Source organism: Crocuta crocuta, unplaced genomic scaffold, assembly GCF_008692635.1.
Source record: "Crocuta crocuta isolate KB4526 unplaced genomic scaffold, BGI_CrCroc_1.0 scaffold236, whole genome shotgun sequence".
Taxonomy (NCBI): domain Eukaryota; kingdom Metazoa; phylum Chordata; class Mammalia; order Carnivora; family Hyaenidae; genus Crocuta; species Crocuta crocuta.
Genome location: NW_027530998.1, coordinates 998,918 through 1,018,532, shown reverse-complemented (window position 1 = coordinate 1,018,532; position 19,615 = coordinate 998,918). Strand labels below are relative to the sequence as shown.

The 19,615-nt window shown below is 39.9% G+C and overlaps 1 protein-coding gene across 1 annotated transcript in view; it reads right to left on the bottom strand.

Moving 5' to 3' along the window:
• Positions 1–19,615, bottom strand: part of FRAS1 (Fraser extracellular matrix complex subunit 1) — a 423,467-nt gene that overhangs the window by 184,692 nt on the left and 219,160 nt on the right. The window contains exons 19-20 of the mRNA XM_077770550.1: positions 3,292–3,432; positions 610–753 (exon numbers count right to left, since the gene is read on the bottom strand). Coding sequence (XP_077626676.1) covers positions 610–753; positions 3,292–3,432 — 285 coding nt within the window. The remainder of the gene's footprint in view (positions 1–609; positions 754–3,291; positions 3,433–19,615) is intronic.

The window sequence follows — 19,615 nt, the reverse complement described above, 5'->3', positions numbered from 1 at the left end:
AATCTGAGACAACTGATTTGCTTTCAGGTTAATCTCCCTAAATGTTTGTGCCTAAGGCTGATGGCAAAACATCTCCACGGCAAGAGGCAGAGGATAACAGAGACAAGAGGGAGAGTCTTCAGAGTGACTGAAGAAATGCGTTGCTATCTTAAGCTGAAGTGCACCACATAAGGTACTATTATCATCACTTCAATCTTCATTAACATAAGGTTCCAAGTTCTTTCAGGAGTTTCAAGAGTGTTATTAGAAGATTCCATTTGAATATACAAATGTTTACTAAATGTCTGATAGGAAGCAATGAAGTAAGTTTCCGGACATAAGACAAATGACTGTCAAAAAAGGAGCTCTTCATCTGATGACAAAGGACAAATATATATATATATATATATATATATATATANCGTAGCCTCCATGCCCAGCACAAAGCCCAATGCAGGGCTTGAACTCACGCCCCTGAGATCAAGACCTGAGCTGAGATCAAGTGAGGGATGCTTAACCTACTAAGTCACTCAGGCTCCCCCAAATACAAGACTGCCTTCGTCAGCCTGGTATGAAGAACCCCCGCCTTTGGCTCGTGATTCCCAGGACTCTGAAGGAGTTCTCACTCACCAGTGCAGTACCCCACCAGGTTGAGGAACTGTTCATCTTTACAGCTTGTCCTGCAGCTCCCACCAGCAAGAGTTACATGAGGGTGACAGGAGATGCAGTCGGAGTCTGATGGGCCGTGGCACTGCCTACAGGTGGGGTGGCATTCTGGGGAGAGAAACGAGAGCCAGGATTCGAATGAGCCACTCACCCTGTGAGCATTAATGTACTCCGCAAATTACAGTAAGAGCAGACTTCAAACACTAATCATCTTTCGAAGATTCCTGAGCAAGCCTGGCATACCGTTGGGCTCGACCAAAAGACGATGTTTCTGCTGTCAATGAAAACACTGTCCATGGACAGAACATGGACTCTAGAACCATCAAAATTGGAGTGACTGGCTGCACATTCCAGAAGCCCCAGCAGGGCCATTCCAATCTATAGAAGTAAAGAAGTTCATTCAGATCAAGGTCACAAAGCAGAAGAAAGCTGAAGGAGTGGTAAGACGCCCTCTGTCTTGTTAAAATACCTTGAGTGACTCAAAGAGCTAGATAGGGAGAAGAGGGTGACATTTTGCTTCTCAGAAATTCCTGGCAGGCCAAGGGGAACCGTACACAGCAAGGGACAGCAATACTTCTCACTAGAGGCAGATGCCAGCCGTGCTCTCCCTTCAGGCCACAATTTGGATGCCTCCCATTAGCAGCAACACTTAATTAAAATACAAAAAACCAGAAAGTCCTCTTCCTGGAGGTTATTGTGAGCCAGGATTGAAGTTCAATTCCTTATACAAAACCATGTCAAAGCCATGTTTTCTCCCAGAGAAAGCATCAAATTACTCATGGGGACTGCCCTGGAAACAACAAGTAAGTCACAGGAGGCGTAGGCGGTAGAGATAAGGGCGAGGAGGAGTAAAAGAAGGCTGCCGCTGTGGCCGCCGTTGATGCTGCCAAGGCCGGCAGCAGGGGATTTTAAGGATTTCTCTGCCAAGGACGAGGAGGTCTAAGCGTGTCTGATTCCAAGCGGAGGGGAGGTAAGGACCGGAGCTGGGCAGCGCTTGCAGGAACTGATGACAAAGAATTCCCCTCTGGCACAGAGCTGGTGGAATGCAGAGGCACAGATCTTGAGTATAGTCAACCGCCTCTCACTTCTTCTGGCAAGAGGCCAAGGGAAGATAAGGCGTTATATATAAAACAAACAAATAAATAAGGCAAGCAAGTAACAAAGTGAGCTGCTGATTAGAAGGCCAGTGTGAGCTATCATCCCTCCTGCATTCCTGAAGCTCTTAACTTGGAAAACGCCTGTTCTAAAGACACTCGTGTTCTCAGGATGACTTCTACCTCCCATTCTTCCTCCCCACCAGATTTCCAGAGACAGGGGTGCCCTGCCAACTTGGGACACTGTCCATCTGTTGGCTTCAGGCCGGCAGTGACATAGAGAGAGGGGAGTTAGAGCTACTCAGACTTAATCCCCCAACAATTTCCCACACAGAATAGCCAGTGGGACCAGGGAGAGGGTACATGAGGACAGACAAGTTTTCAAGGACAAACCCAAAGAAAACAGGAACATTCCCACTGAGCCTGATAGAGTGTTTAAAGTAGAGTAAGCCCATCAAGGGCCTAGAGAGATTAGAAAGGTACTTGGAAAAAGGAAAATTCCAGAATGAATATATAATACTGATCTTCAGTCTAGATTTGCATTTACATAGGATTTCTTCTTTGGAGTTTGAGGCTAGATGAACCTAACAAGTATTAATTGATTTTAAAAATATTTTGTGCACTGGGGCTCCTGGGTGGCTCAATTAAGCATCTGACTCTTGTTTTTGGCTTAGGTCATGATCTCACAGTTGTGAGAGTGAGCCCCATGTCAGGCTCTGGGCTGATAGTGTGGAGTCTGCTTGGAATTCTCTCTCTTTCCCTCTCTATCTGCCCTTCCCTCTCTCACGAGCCTGTGCTCATTCCTCTCTCTCCCTCAAAATAAATAAACAAACATTTAAAAGTGTTCTGTGCACTTATTATATGTTTTCTGACTGCAGAAATACATGTTAAACAATTTCACAACAAGCATGTAAGCAGGCCTCAAGAGTCTACTTTTAGAAATAAAATAGTAATCATGATTGAATGTGTTTTGTCTTATCTTTTCTTCTGGAGATACAAGAAAACACAGTGCTACAATAAGGTGCTTAAATTTTAGTATTTTGTCAATTCCAATAAAACCCAGAACTAATCTCAACCAGTAATTTCTAGAATCTCTGTCACTGAAACATAAAGGTGTTGTTAAAAACTTACTGGACCGACACATCAAAGAAAATAAATATCTTGCTCTCTTTTCTGCTCTCTTGGGCTGTAGCCAGAGGAAGTGGGGCTGAGAACTCTAGAGTTATAGCCAAATGCCTGGTCCCACACAACTGCATTAGAACCTGGCCATAGTAGCTTATCTACATGATGAACACCAACAAATCTACCCCTCCTTGTATGCATAGGGCAAAGCTGACTCCAATTTTTCACTCCATCCATACTTCCCTATTAGAAGAACAGAACTTCACTTCTTCCCCTCACTCTGTGCCTTTACTCCTAACAAGTTCAAGACAAGGATGTACAACCTAAAGCTAGTGCCCTGGTATGAAAAGGTTTCAATGACAGAGCCTGGTTGCAATACAGGGACAAAACAATGGCATAGGGAACATGCCCCAGCACATTACATACTCACCTGTGCAACCACCTTCCTGGCTAAAATATCCATCTGGGCACTGGGAGAGACACTGCCCATCCAACAGCACTTGGGAAGGCCAACAGGCTGTGCAGTTAAGTGGGCTCTTCCCTGCACACCTGAAACAGGACTGGTAGCAAGCTGGAAGAGAGATAAAGCAGAGGAGGCAATCAAGAAAGCTGCTGTGTGACAAGTGTGGTAGCTCTGTCTTTCCTGTTAACATTCCTGGATTGGAATAAGTTCTGTATATTCACTTAGTTTTTTCCCAAGGACAGGGTACACATCTCACATACTTCTTTCTAAAGGCCATATCCTGCAAAGCAAGCATCTGTGGGACCCAGATTAGGTAAGGCACAAATGCCATGGAACAGAAATAACCATTTGCAGAGTCATACATTTCTCTTCTTCCCAAGTTCCACTCTTAGAGAATGTCAAGTAAAAACGAGGAAGCTGTAAAATAGGTCTCCCTCCCTCAGGACAGTTCCTCCTCCATCATTAAGCAACAGGCTGTTTATCAGGCTTCTCAAATTATAGAGAACAGTGATGGAAGCTTTACTTACCCATTCACAAAAATGCATATGGTGCCTACTTTGATGGAGACTGAACATACACAGGTGAAAAGAACCGTCCAACATTTTTGAGCTGCCCAAACTAGCTGCATCAACAGACGTAACGAGTAAGGAACTGGGCTGCAATTAATGGGAGGCAAAGTATAGTAGAGAAAGAGCATCACGTCACAACTCTATGTGACCTTGACTAATTTATGTAATTTCTCAAGGATCCTCCTTCCTCATGTATAAAATGAGAATTTAAACTATACATACTACATGGGGCGTTGTGGACATTAATTGAGTTTGATTCATGCAAAGTTATAAAGATAGTGCTAAGTATACAGTAAGGACTTAATACATCTTAACTGTAATTACTGTCATTGAGTGCTATGTTACAAGTATACATAGGTATAAAAAGAAATGGAGAAGCAAAGAACAAAGAAGACATCTCCGCTTGCTTACATCAGACCTTTAAGAATAAAGGGTATCTATAAAGAATTTATCAAACTCAACACCCCCCAAAAAAATAACCCAGGGAAGAAATGGGCAGAAGACATACATAGACACTTTTCCAGAGAAGACTGAAATAAGTCAGTCAGAAAAAGACAAATACCATATGATTTCACTCATATGTGGAATTTAGGAAACAAAACAGATGAACATATGGGAAGGGGAGAGAGGGAAACAAATCATTTGAGACTCTTAAAGATAGAGTACACACTGAGGGTTGATAGAGGGAGGTGGGCTGGGGGATGGGCTAAACGAGTGATGGGCACTTGTGTTGAGCACTGGGTGTTACATGTAAGTGATGAATCACTAAATTCTACTCCTGAAAACAATATTACAGTATATGTTAACTAATTAGAATTTAAATAAAAATTTGAAAAACATCAAAAACCAGAACAACGGTGGACATGTTCTGTGAAAAGAAAAAAAAAAAAGAGAATAAAGTGATATTTGCATCAAGACTCAAGGGTGGCCAGTGTATTAATCATGCCCTTTTTACTTTCTGATATTTGACATCTGGGGTCTTGCAAATCCTGAAGAGACTACCCTCCAGGGCTAGCCAATTCCTAGAGATAGTAAATGACTATCCTGGTAGAGTGTATTTCAAATGCTAACTAGCCAGTCCCAAGTCCACACAGCAATCACCTTCCCTAACACGCATACCCCGGGGCCACTATCTCCTTGCCAATTGGAGACAGTCCCTATACCCCAAAGCCCACTGAAATTCAAACTAGCCAATCTGAAACTGCTTACCCTGCCTCACTTGTTCTCTCCCACAGAAGCCACAATAAAGGCTCTTGCTTGCATTTTCCCCTCACTCCCTCTGCCTCTTGACCAACCCCGGTGCTTCTGGGTGTGGCCTCTGTCTGTTCCCTCCTCCTGGGAACTGTGAGTAACACATTCTTTTCAATTATCTCCTGATCTGTTGGCCTCAGCATACCTGAATAATAATAAAATTCTGTTATGAACAAAATCCATCTATATGCTGTCTACAAGAAACTCATTTTAGACGGGAAGATACCTTCAGATTAAAAGTAAGGGGACGGAGAAATATATATCATGCTACAGGAAATCAAAAGAAAGCCGGAGTAGCGATACTTATATCAGACAAACTGGACTTTAAATTAAAGACAATAACAAGAGATGAAGAAGGGCACTACATAATAATTACAGGGTCCATCCATCAGGAAGAACTAACAATCATAAATGTCTACGCACCGAATATGGGAGCACCTAAATATTTAAAACAATNNNAATGTAAAAAATATTTATAAATTTTTTTTTTAAAAAAAAAAAAAAAAAAAAAAAAAAAACAGTGAATGTCAGGAAAAAAAAAAAATTCTGTTATGAAAGAGCTAGTCATTCACCTCCAGTCATTCATCTGTTATTGTGTCTCAAATAGGTTTAGGTGCTGGGGATACAATGGTGAGTAAGGCAAAACCCTGATTCTTACTCGTGTGGATGACCCCACGCATTTCAGGCCACCCTCTGCCCATCCAGTGGACAAGATCCACAACTGCAGGGACACCACTCTGAGTCTCCTCTTTTGCTTCTTCTGCCCCTTCTATCAAATACCCAGACAGAGACCAGCAGCTTGGAAGAACCAAATGTGATTTTATACCACTGAAGTCTCCATTTCTACCAAACCCTTATAAAAATGCAACATATATTTTTTTAACATTTGTGAGGCTAATATAAGCTAAGATGCCCTGGTCCAGCGGAACTGGTTATCAAATATTACACTGCCAATATTGGCTGATATATACTGAGTCCTAAACCTTCTAGTGCTCCCTGCAGCTTTGACCCCACCCTGACATCCTGCCCTATCTATAAACAAACACCTAAAAGGTAACACTTCTACCAGGAGGCTTTGGGAACCCTGTTCCTGAGCTAAGGCCAATATCTATTTGGGTTGGGCAGTGCCTTGAGTTACTAGTTAATAAATATTTTGATTCTTTTCTCTGGTTATACTGCAGAGCTTTATACCTATTCAACAGTATTTATTACAGTATGAAAAACAGAGCTAGAGCTCCAATTTTTAAAAGAATTTCCTTTCTTATACTGTTTTGTAAACAACTCTATTAGCACAAATCACAATAAGAATTTTTTCGCAAATATTTTCAAAATTACTCAGAAAATATTGCCTTTTCAAAAAACAAAACAGAAAAAAAGAATAAGTAAGCAAATAATTAAGGAAGGATACACATTAGCCCATTATGCAAGACACTTATAACACGAATGAAACGGCATGTAATCGAAAGTCAGGTGGCAATATTTCAAAAATCAGCTAAATTATACTGTCAACACAAAGCTTTCCAGGATGATTTGGGGAAGCAACATACTTCCACATATTTAAATATACCTACGACAATACCAATATGTTTATATTAGACTTGATAAGATTGCTAAAATCCCTAGATCTTCCTATTACACCTCCCTAATAAATAGGAAATCAAAGCATATCATTGTGGAATTGAAAACTAGGGGACTATGAATTAATGCCTTATGAGCACACACCATATTTTATTTCATTCCATTTGGTCACAAAGACAATGTGACAACCTGGCTCACTATAAATAGAAGTTATTTTTGAATTTATAAAACAGGAAAGCAAAGAGGACAAACACGTTGAAGACTGACGGGCCAAGAATTCCACAAGAAATTCCCTTTGTCACCCACTAGATTTTAGAAATCTAAAAATCACCATGGCCAGCCTCAGAGCTGGGGTCAATGGAAATGTTTAAAAACTAAATGGATAATGAGCCTGTTAGTTGTCGAGGGGCACAAAGAGAAAGGGACATACTGGGTGGCCACCTTGTCAAAGCAGTGTTTTCCTCTACAATGCTGTGTTTCTGTACGTACAGGCATTTGCACCTTTAAAACAATCTCACGAAATTTCAATTCTGCACCAGTTTGGGAAATATCTACACTCTTGCAGTGACTTTAATGAGGCTCTATCATTCTTTGGAAGCTGCTTTCATAGCAGGAGTTCTGGTGTGAAGCCTAAGATCTGTCAAGGAAGACTAACTCCATTACAGGGCATATATGGAAAAGATTTGAAAGAAGTTCTATGAATAATTTCCCCACATAATACTACATTTTTAGAGAGTGACTTTCTAGTTGATGGCTAAGTATATTTCTAAAAAAGCATAACTGAGCAGCTTAAGCACTAAAAATGTTGGCATTAAAACTGTCCTTAGATGATTGTAAAGTCCACTCGACGGGACCCCAGGAAAAATATTACCTAAAACAATTAAAACATATCAATTTTTGTTCTGTTCTATTCTACTCTTATTCTATTCTACCCTATCCCCTATTTAAATTTCAAGCAACAAACATACTACTTTTTTATTTTCAATGATATAAAAAGTGATCCAGCATCCCCACTCTCATATTATATAAAATTTCTTGGCTTTTTATGTCAAAAACAATTTTTGAGGTAGATTTCTCTTGAATTATGATGTAAATATCAAAAATCCTCTAGGAAATACAGTAGGAGTCCTGCGATAAGGGATGAAAATTGAAATGAATTAAGTCAAATAAAATCAATCTCCCCCTTTCCCTCACCCTCCTTTTCCTTCTTTTTCTTTCTTTTTTCCTTTTTTTAAATGAGCTGATTTAACTTCTCTCTCTATCACCTCCTCCCCCACTAGATTAAGAACAACTTAAGAGTCAACATCACATCTTTTCCATCTCTGTGATTCCTGGAGTACTGATCACCATCCCTGTCTCTGGCATGTCGAAAGTTCCCAATCAATGATTCCTGTGGATTGAATGCGTGGGAAGGTAGGTGAGCCAGTGGGTGGATAATCGGTGGATGCAAACACTGGCAACACATTCTTCTAGTTCTCCTATCTCTCTGATCATTTCCTTCCAGCCTTTCTCTGTTTATGTCAGGAATATTGGAGCTTCCCAAATTGGCACCCTCTGCCCTTCTTCTCACTCTAGGAAAACTTATCCATAGCTTTAATGATGACCTCCATGCTGGTGAGTCTCAAATTTATGTCTACAGCTCTGGCCTTTACTCTGAACTCCAATTATGTAAATCTAGCTGCCTAGGAGATATCTCTAACTTGGTGCTTCACTGGTATCTCATACTCCTCATTTCCAAAATGCTACTCATCATCTACTTCCAAGCTCAGCCTATATGGACTTAATGCAAATAATAGCATCACATTTCTTCTGCCCAAAATTGCACCCTTTATCCACCCTAATTCTACAACCAACCCACCACATTGCCTTTCTTTTTTACTCCCTGCCTCACTTGGTAGTCCCACCATTCACCAAGACATACATGCTGAGAACCTTAGACTTTTACTTTTCCATCACCACAACCCATCCAAGACATGTTGTTTTACTCCTTAAACCAAACCTCTGCCAAATCTATCCCAATTTAACCATCCCATGACCCTTTGGTGCAGACCTTCAGGATCACTCATGATGTGGATTAGTGCAGCAGCTTCCTAACCAGTCCCATTGTTTCTCCCCATTTACCTGTTGCACAAGTAAGGGATTGGTTTTTATAAAATGCAAACTGACCAGATTATTCCCCTATTTAAAATATTTTAACAGTTCTCCAATACCCAGAATGTCAACTTTAAACTCTTTAGCGTAGTAATAAAGTATGTGATGACATGACTCATCACCATGTCTCCCATATCATTCCCGCAGTTCACCACTTTGGGCTCTATATGGCAAAAATACCAAATACATCGTACTTCTCCAAATATGCCATGCCTTTGCACCTGCTGATTCCTTGACCTGGAATGCTATTGCGCACCTTCTTCCCTGATGAACTATAAATCCTTCAACAGGCTGATGATGTAGTTTTCTCTCTGCAAATCTTTTCTCATACTTTCTCTCTCCCAGACAGAGTCAGTCTCCTCTATGCTCATTTGGGGATAGAAAGATAAAAAGATATAAATCATGCCTTAAGGAAAGCATGATCAAGTAAGGGAGACTGACATCTGAATAAGCAAAAGATCGTGGTACATGCTATTGTAAGGGCCAAGGGAGGGCTACTTGTGAACTTGTGCTTACTGCCATTACAGTTGGGAAGCAAGAATTTTCCTGTCCTCCTCAAGGTCCTTCTAGCTGGCATAAGAATCAAACTGATGTGAGACAGAATAACAAGAGAAAATCAAATTTAGTAAAATATATATGGGGAAGCCATATAGACATTGAAATTGCAAAGACATGCAAATGAAGTATAAACATTATCTTAAACTAAGAAGAATGGGTTAGGGGTCTGAGACTTCAATGGGAAGGCATGCAATCCTCAGGAAGATGAAACAGAGTAAATGTTAGGTAAATGAATGTTTGCTGGGCCACTCAGAAACAATGGGACATACAAAGGACTTTGATCAAATAGATCTTGCTAGGTTCTTCCCTATCATACCCAATTTATATCATAACATAGCTATCTATGGTGATAGTTCTCTTCCTGGAGCAGGTCCTCTATCTAAATCCTTTTTGGACAAGTGTGGGGAAGGTAAAGAGCTTTTCCTGAATCTGCTGGGTTTTGATTGCTTTTTAACTGAAAATAGTCTTAATGCCAAAGTGGCCCATCTCAGGGCAGCCTGCCCTTAGCCCCTACAACAGCATGTATCACATTCTTTTAACTGCTTGTTCAAATGTCATTCTTCCTTACTTGATAATGCTTTCCTTAAGGCATGGTCTATATCATTTTCATCTTTCTATCCCCAAAGTTGAGCACACCCATGCTATAAAAACGAGAAGGGGCATATGAAGAAGATTGAACATTACCAGAAGGCATGCATTTATACATCTTACGTCAGCACTCTGGGGACTACATTAAAGTATGTTGCTTAATATAGATGCCATGTATTTTCTTCAATTAATGCATGGGAATCCCAACTGCATAAATAATAACATACTCTTAAGCTGAGCAGGCAGACTCCTGCCCATTTATTTCTTTAATTAAAGCTCCTTGCCTTAAGGCCTTTGGTGAAACTTAGCAACAACTAAATAGATCAAAATACAAACAATGTACTTTTTCTCCTGATCACCTAAAGCATGTTCATTAACTGACAAAAAAAAAAATTGGTGAATTTCCTGTTTAAAAAGAAAAAAAATGGTGTTCCAGTCCAAGATGTGACATGGGAGGCTCCTGAACTCACTTCCAACTCACACCAAATCTACAGCTACACATGGAACAATTCCCTCTGAAAGAAATCCAGAAACTAGTTGAGGGACTCCTAAACATCAGGCAAATGAGAAAAAAATGGAATATATGGAATCCATCAGGTAAGGCTGAGACACTCTTACCATAAACCCCAACACCCTGCACAGCTCCATACAGTCAGCAAAGAACTCCCAGTTTCTCCCTGAGGAATGAAGGGTTTAGAGCTAACATGTGGTGTCCCAGCTTTTAAGAGTCCATTTATGGGACCCCCCCCCCACAAACCGTAGCTCTAAAAGCCAAAGGAGTTTGAACCTGCAAAACCCATAAGACTACATAGCAAGTAAAGAAATATTTCTTAAAGGGCTCACAAAAACTAGTGGTGGTTTTCCCCCCAGGGCTCAATATAGAAACAGGAAGACAGAAAAGCCCATTCTCCCAGTCATTCCCTGAAAGAGACCTATTCGCATACCTTAAAAACTGCTGGCTAAAGGTCAGGTTTCTAATTTAACAAGCACATATAGGCCTACTGACTGTGAGCCTCTAATAGATCTGGGAGGTGGACACCATATTTGTGTTTTACCTCTGCCTTGTTCCAGGTCATTTGTGTCTTCCTGGAAAGAGTTTATGCACATGTTTCACACCCCCTTGACAACCTGGCTCTGGTGGTCAGTGAGGTTACAGTTCACTGGTTCAATGGGACTGTAGCAAACAAAGAAACAGTTCTTAACTGGCTGGCTAACACCCCTTGGCTCAATGCAAAAGTAGCAGACTGAAATACCCATCCCCCAGTGTTCCCTTCAAAGAGGTATATTTGCAAGAGTTAAAAGCTGCTGCTTGAGGCTCCAGTGTCAATCAGCCAGCATCTTACCTGCTGAGTGAGATCTTCTACTTTGGGACACTGACAAATCCTACTTAGCACACCCTCAACTACTAGAGGCACTAAGAACAAAGAAAGTGACATAGACAACCAAAAAGCACTTGAAAAACACTCAACAGCTAGGGCTGGCTGAACAATAAAGGTACAGAGAACAAACTGGTCATTGCCAGGGAGGAAATGGGTGACATTGCTCAAAAAGTGTAAACTTCCAGATATAAGATAAATAAGTTCTGGAGATGTTATGTACAGCATGGTGACTACCACTTAAAACAGTATTGTCTATTTGAAAGTTGCTGGAGAAGAGGCAAGATGGTGGAGAAGTAGGGAGCTCCATATATTTCACTCGCCCACATCTCTCAAACAGAGAAGGCCTGAAGCCACAGGAACTCTTACAAAATCTGGGAATTTGAGAGGCCATGGAATTCACTTTCTTCTCAAGTATGCATANCCCATAACTAGTAAAGAAATTGAATCAGTTATCAAAAATCTCCCAACAAATAAGAACCCTGGGCCAGATGGCTTCCCTGGGTAATTTAATTAATTAATTAAAATTAATTTAATTTAATTTAATTAATTTAAGTTAATTAATTAAATTACCAGACATTTAAATCAGAGTTAATACCCGTTCTTCCCAAGGTATTCCAAAAAACAGAAATGGAAGGAAAACTTCTGGACTCATTCTATGAAGCCAACATCACTTTGATTCCCAAACCAGACAGAGACCCAGCAAACAAAGAGAACTACAGGCCAATATCCTTGATGAATATGGATGCAAAAATACTCAACAAGATACTTGCAAATCGTATTCAACAGCACATAAAAAGAATTATCCACCATGATCAAGTGGGATTCATTCCTGGGTTACAGGGCTGGTTCAATATTCACAAATTAGTCAATGTGATACATCACACTAAAAAAGAAAAGATAAAAACCATATGATCCTGTCGATAGATGCAAAAAAAACCATTTGACAAAATATTGCATCCCTTCTTAATAAAGACCCTCGAGAAAGTCGGGACAGATGGAACTTACTTAAACGTCGTAAAAGCCATCTATGAGAAGCCCTCAGCTAACATCATCCTCAATGGGGAAAAACAGAGAGCTTCCCCCCTGAAATCAGGAACATGACAGGGATGTCCACTCTCACCACTGTTGTTTAACACAATGCTGGAAGTCCTAGAATCCGCAGTCAGACAACAAAAGGAAATAAAAGGCATCAGAATTGGCAAAGAAGAAGTCAAACTTTCACTTTTCACAGATGACATGATACTCTACATAGAAAAACCGACAGACTCCACCAGAAGCCTAATAGAACTGATCCATGAATTCAGCAAACTTGCAGGGTAGAAAATCAACATACAAAAATCAGTTGCATTTTTATACACCAATAATGAAGCATTAGAAAATCAAGAAACTGATCCCATTCACAACTACATAAAATACCTAGAAATAAACCTAACCAAATATATAGGAAATCTGTATGATGAAAACCATAGAAAACTTATGAAGGAAATTGAAGAAGACACAAAGAAATGGAAAAACATTCCATGCTCATGGATCAGAAGAATCAATATTGTTANCCATGCTCATGGATCAGAAGAATAAATATTGTTAAAATGTCATTACTACCCAAAGCAATCTACACATTCAATGCAATCCCAATCAAAATTGTACCAGCATTCTTCTCAAAGCTAGAACAAACAATCCTCAAATTTGTATGGAACCATAAAAGACCCTGAATAACCAAAGTAATATTGAAGAAGAAAACCAAAATGGAAGACATCACCATTCCAGACTTTAGCCTCTACTACAAAGCTGTCATCATCAAGACCGTATGGTATTGGCACAAAAACAGGCATACAGACCAATGGAACAGAACAGAGAACTCAGAATTGGACCCAGAATGTATGGCCAACTAATCTTCAACAAAGCAGGAAAGAGTATCCAATGGAAAAAAGACAGCCTCTTTAACAGATGGTGCTGGGTGAACTGTACAGCAACACGCAGAAGAATGAAACTAGATCACTTTCTCACACCATACACAAAAATAAACTCAAAATGGATAAAGGACCTGAACATGAGACANAAGATGTGGTTTATCTATACAATGGAATATTACATGGCAATGAGAAAGAATGAAATCTGGCCATGTGTAGCAACATGGATGGACCTTGAGGGTGTTATGCTGAGCGAAATAAGTCAGGCAGAGAAGGACAGATACCATATGTTTGCATGTATAGGTGGATTAGGAGGAATTTAACAGAGGACCATGGGGGAAAAGAAGGGAAAAAATAGTTGGGGAGAGGGAGGGAGGCAAACCATGAGAGACTCTTGAATGCTGAGAACAAACTGAGGGCTGAGGGGGGTGGAGGAGAGGGGAAGATGTGTGATGGTCATGGAAGAGGGCACTTGTGGGGATGAGCACTGGGTGTTATATGGAAAACAACTTGACAATAAACTATTTAAGAAAAAAAGTTGCTCAGTGGTGATCCTTTCCCAGTATATACATATATTGAATCATTACGCTGTACACTTTAAACTAACACAATGTTCTATGTCATTTACATCTCAATAAAACTAGTGGAAAAAAAAATTTTTTTAATTGATTCCTAACCTGTATTGACTTTGTGCAGTTTGGCTCCTATAATAAGACTCAGCCTAAGTAGGCAATACAGTCTTCAAGACTGAAAAATATGGCCTGGAAAGATCTGGTTGCTAAAATTTCCCTGGGGCACTTGGGTGGCTCAGTCAGTTAAGTATCCTTCAGCTCAGGTAATGATTTTGTGGTCCTTGAGTTCAAGCCCCATGTCAGGCTCTGTGCTGAGAGCTCAGAGCTTGGAGCCTGTTTCAGATTCTGTGTCTCCGTCTCTTTCTGTCCGTCCCCTGCTCATACCTGTCTCTCTGTCTCTCAAAAATGAACAAATGTTTAAAAAATTTAACAAATAAAATAAAATTTCTCTTATGCTTACCTAGCTAAAGCTCCATGTATTCTAAGTAGAATGAGAAGGATGCCATCACAGGAACAAGGCCACTGGGATTTTTCCTACCTCTTCACTCCTTGTTAATGCACTGTGTCTACTGACATACTACATCAAAGACATGTAAGTAAAATTCACTACTGCAGAACTCCCCTATGACCCATCAATAGCACTGCTATGAATTTATCCAAGGGATACAGGAGTGCTGATACATAGGGGCACATGCACTCCAATGTTCATAGCAGCACTCCTAACAATAGCCAAAACATAGAAAGAGCCTAAGTGTCCATCAACGGACGAATGGATCAAGAAGATGTGGTTTATCTATACGACGGAATACTACATGGCAATGAGAAAGAATGAAATCTGGCCATGTGTAGCATGGAACTTGAGGGTGTTATGCTGAGCGAAATAAGTCAGGCAGAGAAGGACAGATACCGTATGTTTTCACATACAGGTGGATTAGGAGGAACTTAATGGAGGACCATGGGGGAGGAGAAGGGGAAAAATAGTGGGGGAAAGGGAGGGAGGCAAACCATGAGAGACTCTTGAATGTCAAGAACAAACTGAGGACAGAGAGGGTGGCGGGGAGGGGAAGGGAGGTGATGGACATGGAGGAGGGCACTTGAGGGATGAGCACTGGGTGTTATATGGAAAACAACTTGACAATAAACTATTAAAAAAGAGAGAGAGAAAATAAAGAAAAAAGCTTTCAGTTTTTTCCCCCTTGAGTATGATGTTAGTTAGCTGTGGGGCCTTTCATACATGGCCTTTGTTATATTCAGGTAAATACCTTCTATACATAGTTGTAAGTTTTTTTTATCATGGAAGAATGATAAATTATATCAAATCATTTTTCTCTGTCTATGGATATGATCATGTGATTTCTCTCTCTCATTTCATTAGAGTGATGTGTCACATTGATTGATTTGCATATGTTGAACTATCCTTGCATCCCAGGAATGGATCCCACTTGTTCATGGTGTATGATCCTTTTATTGTGCTGCTGAATCCTGTTTATTGCTGTTTTATTAATAATTTTTTCATGTATGTTCACCAGGAAAAACAAATTCACTATTGCAGTACAGAGTTCACTTTTAAAAACTTGTAATGCCCTCAAAACCAGATCATCTTGGACCCTCTTGCTGAACCATGAGGGAACTGAAAGAATCCACCATTCATTTGCCACAGAATCAGGGCAATTACATGGCTAATCTAATCACCATGACTATGTTCAGCTCCTCGTCGCCACTGCCAATTTGTTGACATGGTGATAGAGCTGCATCATTAATTGAGACGGCCTGGCCTGAAATTAAATTGTAAAGCTTTAGTGTGAAATGATGAGCAAAGGATCTGGGCTCGGTAGGAAGTACTTCCTGAGCAACCATGCCCTGAATTAAAGCCTAGGATCCTCTGTTGCTAAATCATTTGTTAGTCGGTTTCTTCTAAGTCTTCCTTTCTTCATCTATAAAATGGGACTAAATATAAACTCACAAAATTTCTAATAAAATTCTTGGTTGTAAGGAACTAATTAGCCATGAGGTGATGTGTGTGTGTGTGTGTGTGTCTTGTGTGTCTGTGTGTGTCTGTGTGTAAATAACTGTAAGAAAATACCCCATAAAATTAAAAGGGGTTGTCTTAAGATTAAAGGGTTATAAGTAGGATTTACAGATAAAATAAAAGATCCCTAGTTAAATCTGAATTTCAGATAAACAGTAAATAGAATTTTAGAATATCTCAGGCAATATTTGGGACGTATTTATACTGAATAATTCATTTTTTATTTGCTAAATATTTTTACTTCTTAATCCTGTATTTTTACTTGCTAAATCTGGGTAACCTAGTAAGATGTTTTTGTTTTCTTATCTTTCTTATCTGTATTTTTTAAGATTTCTCTGAGCTGTATGCAATGAGAAGAAATAAAAATTGAGATTTTTTTTTAAAAACTGCTTTAGTTAGAAAGAAGGATACCAATGATAAAATTATATACTTGCCCTTTTTAAATTAGAGGCTTTGCTTATTCAACTATAGTCCCTGGACCAGGAGCATCAGCCTTACTCCAGATCTACTAAATCTGAATTTTCACAGGATTCCCAACAGATTCTATGAAAAGCTCTGATCTAGGCAGACTTCACCTAAAAGCTAAGGCTTCAATATAGTTGAACCTTTTAAAAGAAAATAAAAAATAAAACACCTCAACAAGAGCGGAAGGAGAATCTGAAACTGAGTTTAGAGATCTGCCTGATCCTAGGAACATTCATAGGAAAGAGGAAAAGTCTCCCAGTGGCAAGAGATCCAGGTGCTTTCTCCTGTCCATCCACTCTGGGCTGCCATGCACAGCTACCTATGCTGCACTGTCACTAAATGACTCCAGGAGGCACCCGTCATAAGAATCACCATCAGAATGGCACTCCTGGAATTGTACAACATAGCAGACTCCTACCCAGCTCTACCCTAGAGACTTCATATAGATTCATGAACTCATGGAGGGAGGCTTGGAAAAACAGTGGGGGTAGATGGATAAAAAAGTAAAAAATAATATGATTTCACTTTTACGTGGAATTTAGGAAACAAAACAGATGAACATATGGGGGGGGGAGAAAAAAGAGAGAGGGAAATAAACCTAAGAGACTCTTAAAGATAGAGAACAAACTGAGGGTTGACAGAGGGAGGTGGGTGGGAGATGGGCTAGATGGGTGATGGGCCTTGAGGAGGGCACTTGTGATGAGCACTGGGTGTTGTATGTAGTGATGAATCACTGAATTCTACTCCTGAAACCAATACTGCACTGTATGTTAACTAATTAGAAAGTAAATAAAAATTTGAAAAGAAAAAAAGTAAAGGATAGTTTTTTGATGTCTGGAGGTTTTGGAGGAATTGAGTTTTTATTCTTTTATTTGTACAAGGGAGCTGATGGGTTATCTCCTGGTTTTTTGTTTGTTTGTTTTGTTAATGAACTAGAATCTGTCAATGCTGACAGAATCAGTTTAAATAGGTGAAATGAACTCTGGATAAAATTACTAAAATCCTTTTTGAGTTAATACTAAATGTTAATATTTAATAAACATGCACAGTTTGGGTTGACTACTGGAAATGCCTCCATATTGTCTTTCACAATTAGTAACAGACGGTTTTTTATACCAGCAATTCTAGCCACATTTTGCAAACACAGAGGCCATATGAAAATAAAGAAAAAGCATAACGTCAAAGCTCCATCTCCTAAAGTACCCCAAGTTCCCTTTTGAGAATGAGCCAAAATCACAGAACAAACACATGCAGGTGGCCATCTCCAGCTCACCATAGCATTTCTGCTTTGGAGCCCACTTGTCTTTCTCCCTCCTCTTAACCTGCTGTGGGCTTCATAGCACAGACCACTAGCCAAGTACATGACATGGGTTTTGTTACTGCTGCTGTTATTCATTTAATTATTATCTGATTCTCTCACTAGAATATAAATCTGACTATGGTAGGGAGTTTGTCCAACTGATCCTTGAATGTCCCTCCAGCGCCCAGACAATGACTGGCACCAAGGAACCACTCTATAGACATTTGTAAAAGGAATGAATAAAAACGGACTGCCCTCGAGCTACTAATAAACAAGGTTCTCTTTGGTCACTGTTTGTTAATTTTGTATTTTTTTGTCCTTCAATCATAGACTTGGATGTTAATCAAATATCTCCAGTAGTTTTGTTTCATCTTCCACTAGGTAATTCCTGGGTTTGTCATGTAGCTCTGAGTAGGAACTTTCATGATAACTTCTGACACAACTTCAGACTCTAAGCAAATTGCTTCTTCCTATAATGCATCTGCTTCTCACTTTCATTAGCTGCAGTAATATTCTAATCACTCGGAACTGCAGTCTCAGAGAGAGGAAGAGGGAGAGTTCCAGAAAACAGTTGTTTTTCTCTTCTTTATAGAAAGGCGCTTGAGAGCAAAAGTGCTGCAAAATAAACTCTCGTTGGTACAGCCACAAAAAACTGCAACCCTTTGAAATGTTCTGCAAAGAAGCAAGGGCATTTCTGGGACTGTGCGAGAAGGAGAGCCCAGTGCAATCTCATAGGACTCCCAAGCCTGATTTCATAGGCAACGCTTCGGCTGAATCGACAATGGAACAGATTGTGGGAAGGCAAAAAGGTTTCCAGAGATATGAGATGAGTGACACGGAACACATCAATCAACACACTTAATACTCAGGGTTGGAAACAATTGGTGGTTGTACTCAGTTTCCCAATGGGATCTTGGGCAACTCAATTAACCTTTTTCTCCCACATTCTTATCACTTATAAATTGAGTACAATGATCTACCTAGCAGAGAGTGCATAAGTATTTTGTGATAAATGTGAGTAGATAGCTATATATGTGAGACATAATATTATTATGTTAACTAGTATAAAACCATCAGGTACAAGGGACTCCAGAGGTCAATGTAGACCTTTCACATGGACCACAATTAAACCATTCCACAAGGATTAGACCCTAATCCTTTTAAAAAGGTGTCTGTATAATGGGATTCTCAGAAAACTCCCCTTTGTCAACGATGCTTCCTTAAATCCAAGATGTCCCAATCCTGCAGTATTACTATAGTGTGCTCTTGCCTCTTCAGTAACCATAACACAGTAGCACCCAGGTAATAGGGTATGGATACTGGAGTCAGGTTGACTTAAATTCCACTGGACTCTCCTCTGTGCTGGCCACATGACTTTGAACAAGCTACAGCCTTAAATTCTCAAAGCCTCCATTTCTTCTCCTCTAATATAGCTGCCTTCCTAACCCCATAAGGTACCATAGCTACGTGAAAAACAAGTAAGTCCCTTCACCTAGTGTGTGTACCAAATCAACAGTAGCATTATTTTCTGGCTGAATAACCCTAGTCACTCTAATTTTTATTTACAACTTGACTTTACAGATGTTAATCATTTTTGTTTCTCTTTTCTGATCTCTCTTCAAATTCCCTATTTTTCATTTTTAATAGAGTGTCCAAAATTATAGGAAGAGGCTAACTATGCTGAGTGGCCTGGGAAGATTTCTTCTTGATTTCTCCCAAAATCAGAGGGGGAAGGCTGTGTGGTGTGTGCCTTGGGAAGGCACTGGGACACTTAGCAATAAAGATTCCTGTATTTCAGAAGTGGTTGTGGAAACGGAGCCATGAGAATTAAGGAACCACAGAGAGTTTAGGCAATGCATATGTGGGTAGAAATCAGTGTATTTAGAGAGTGAAGATCTTTCCCCTAATTTCTGGGCACTGGGTAACTTCCCTGGAGCCTGG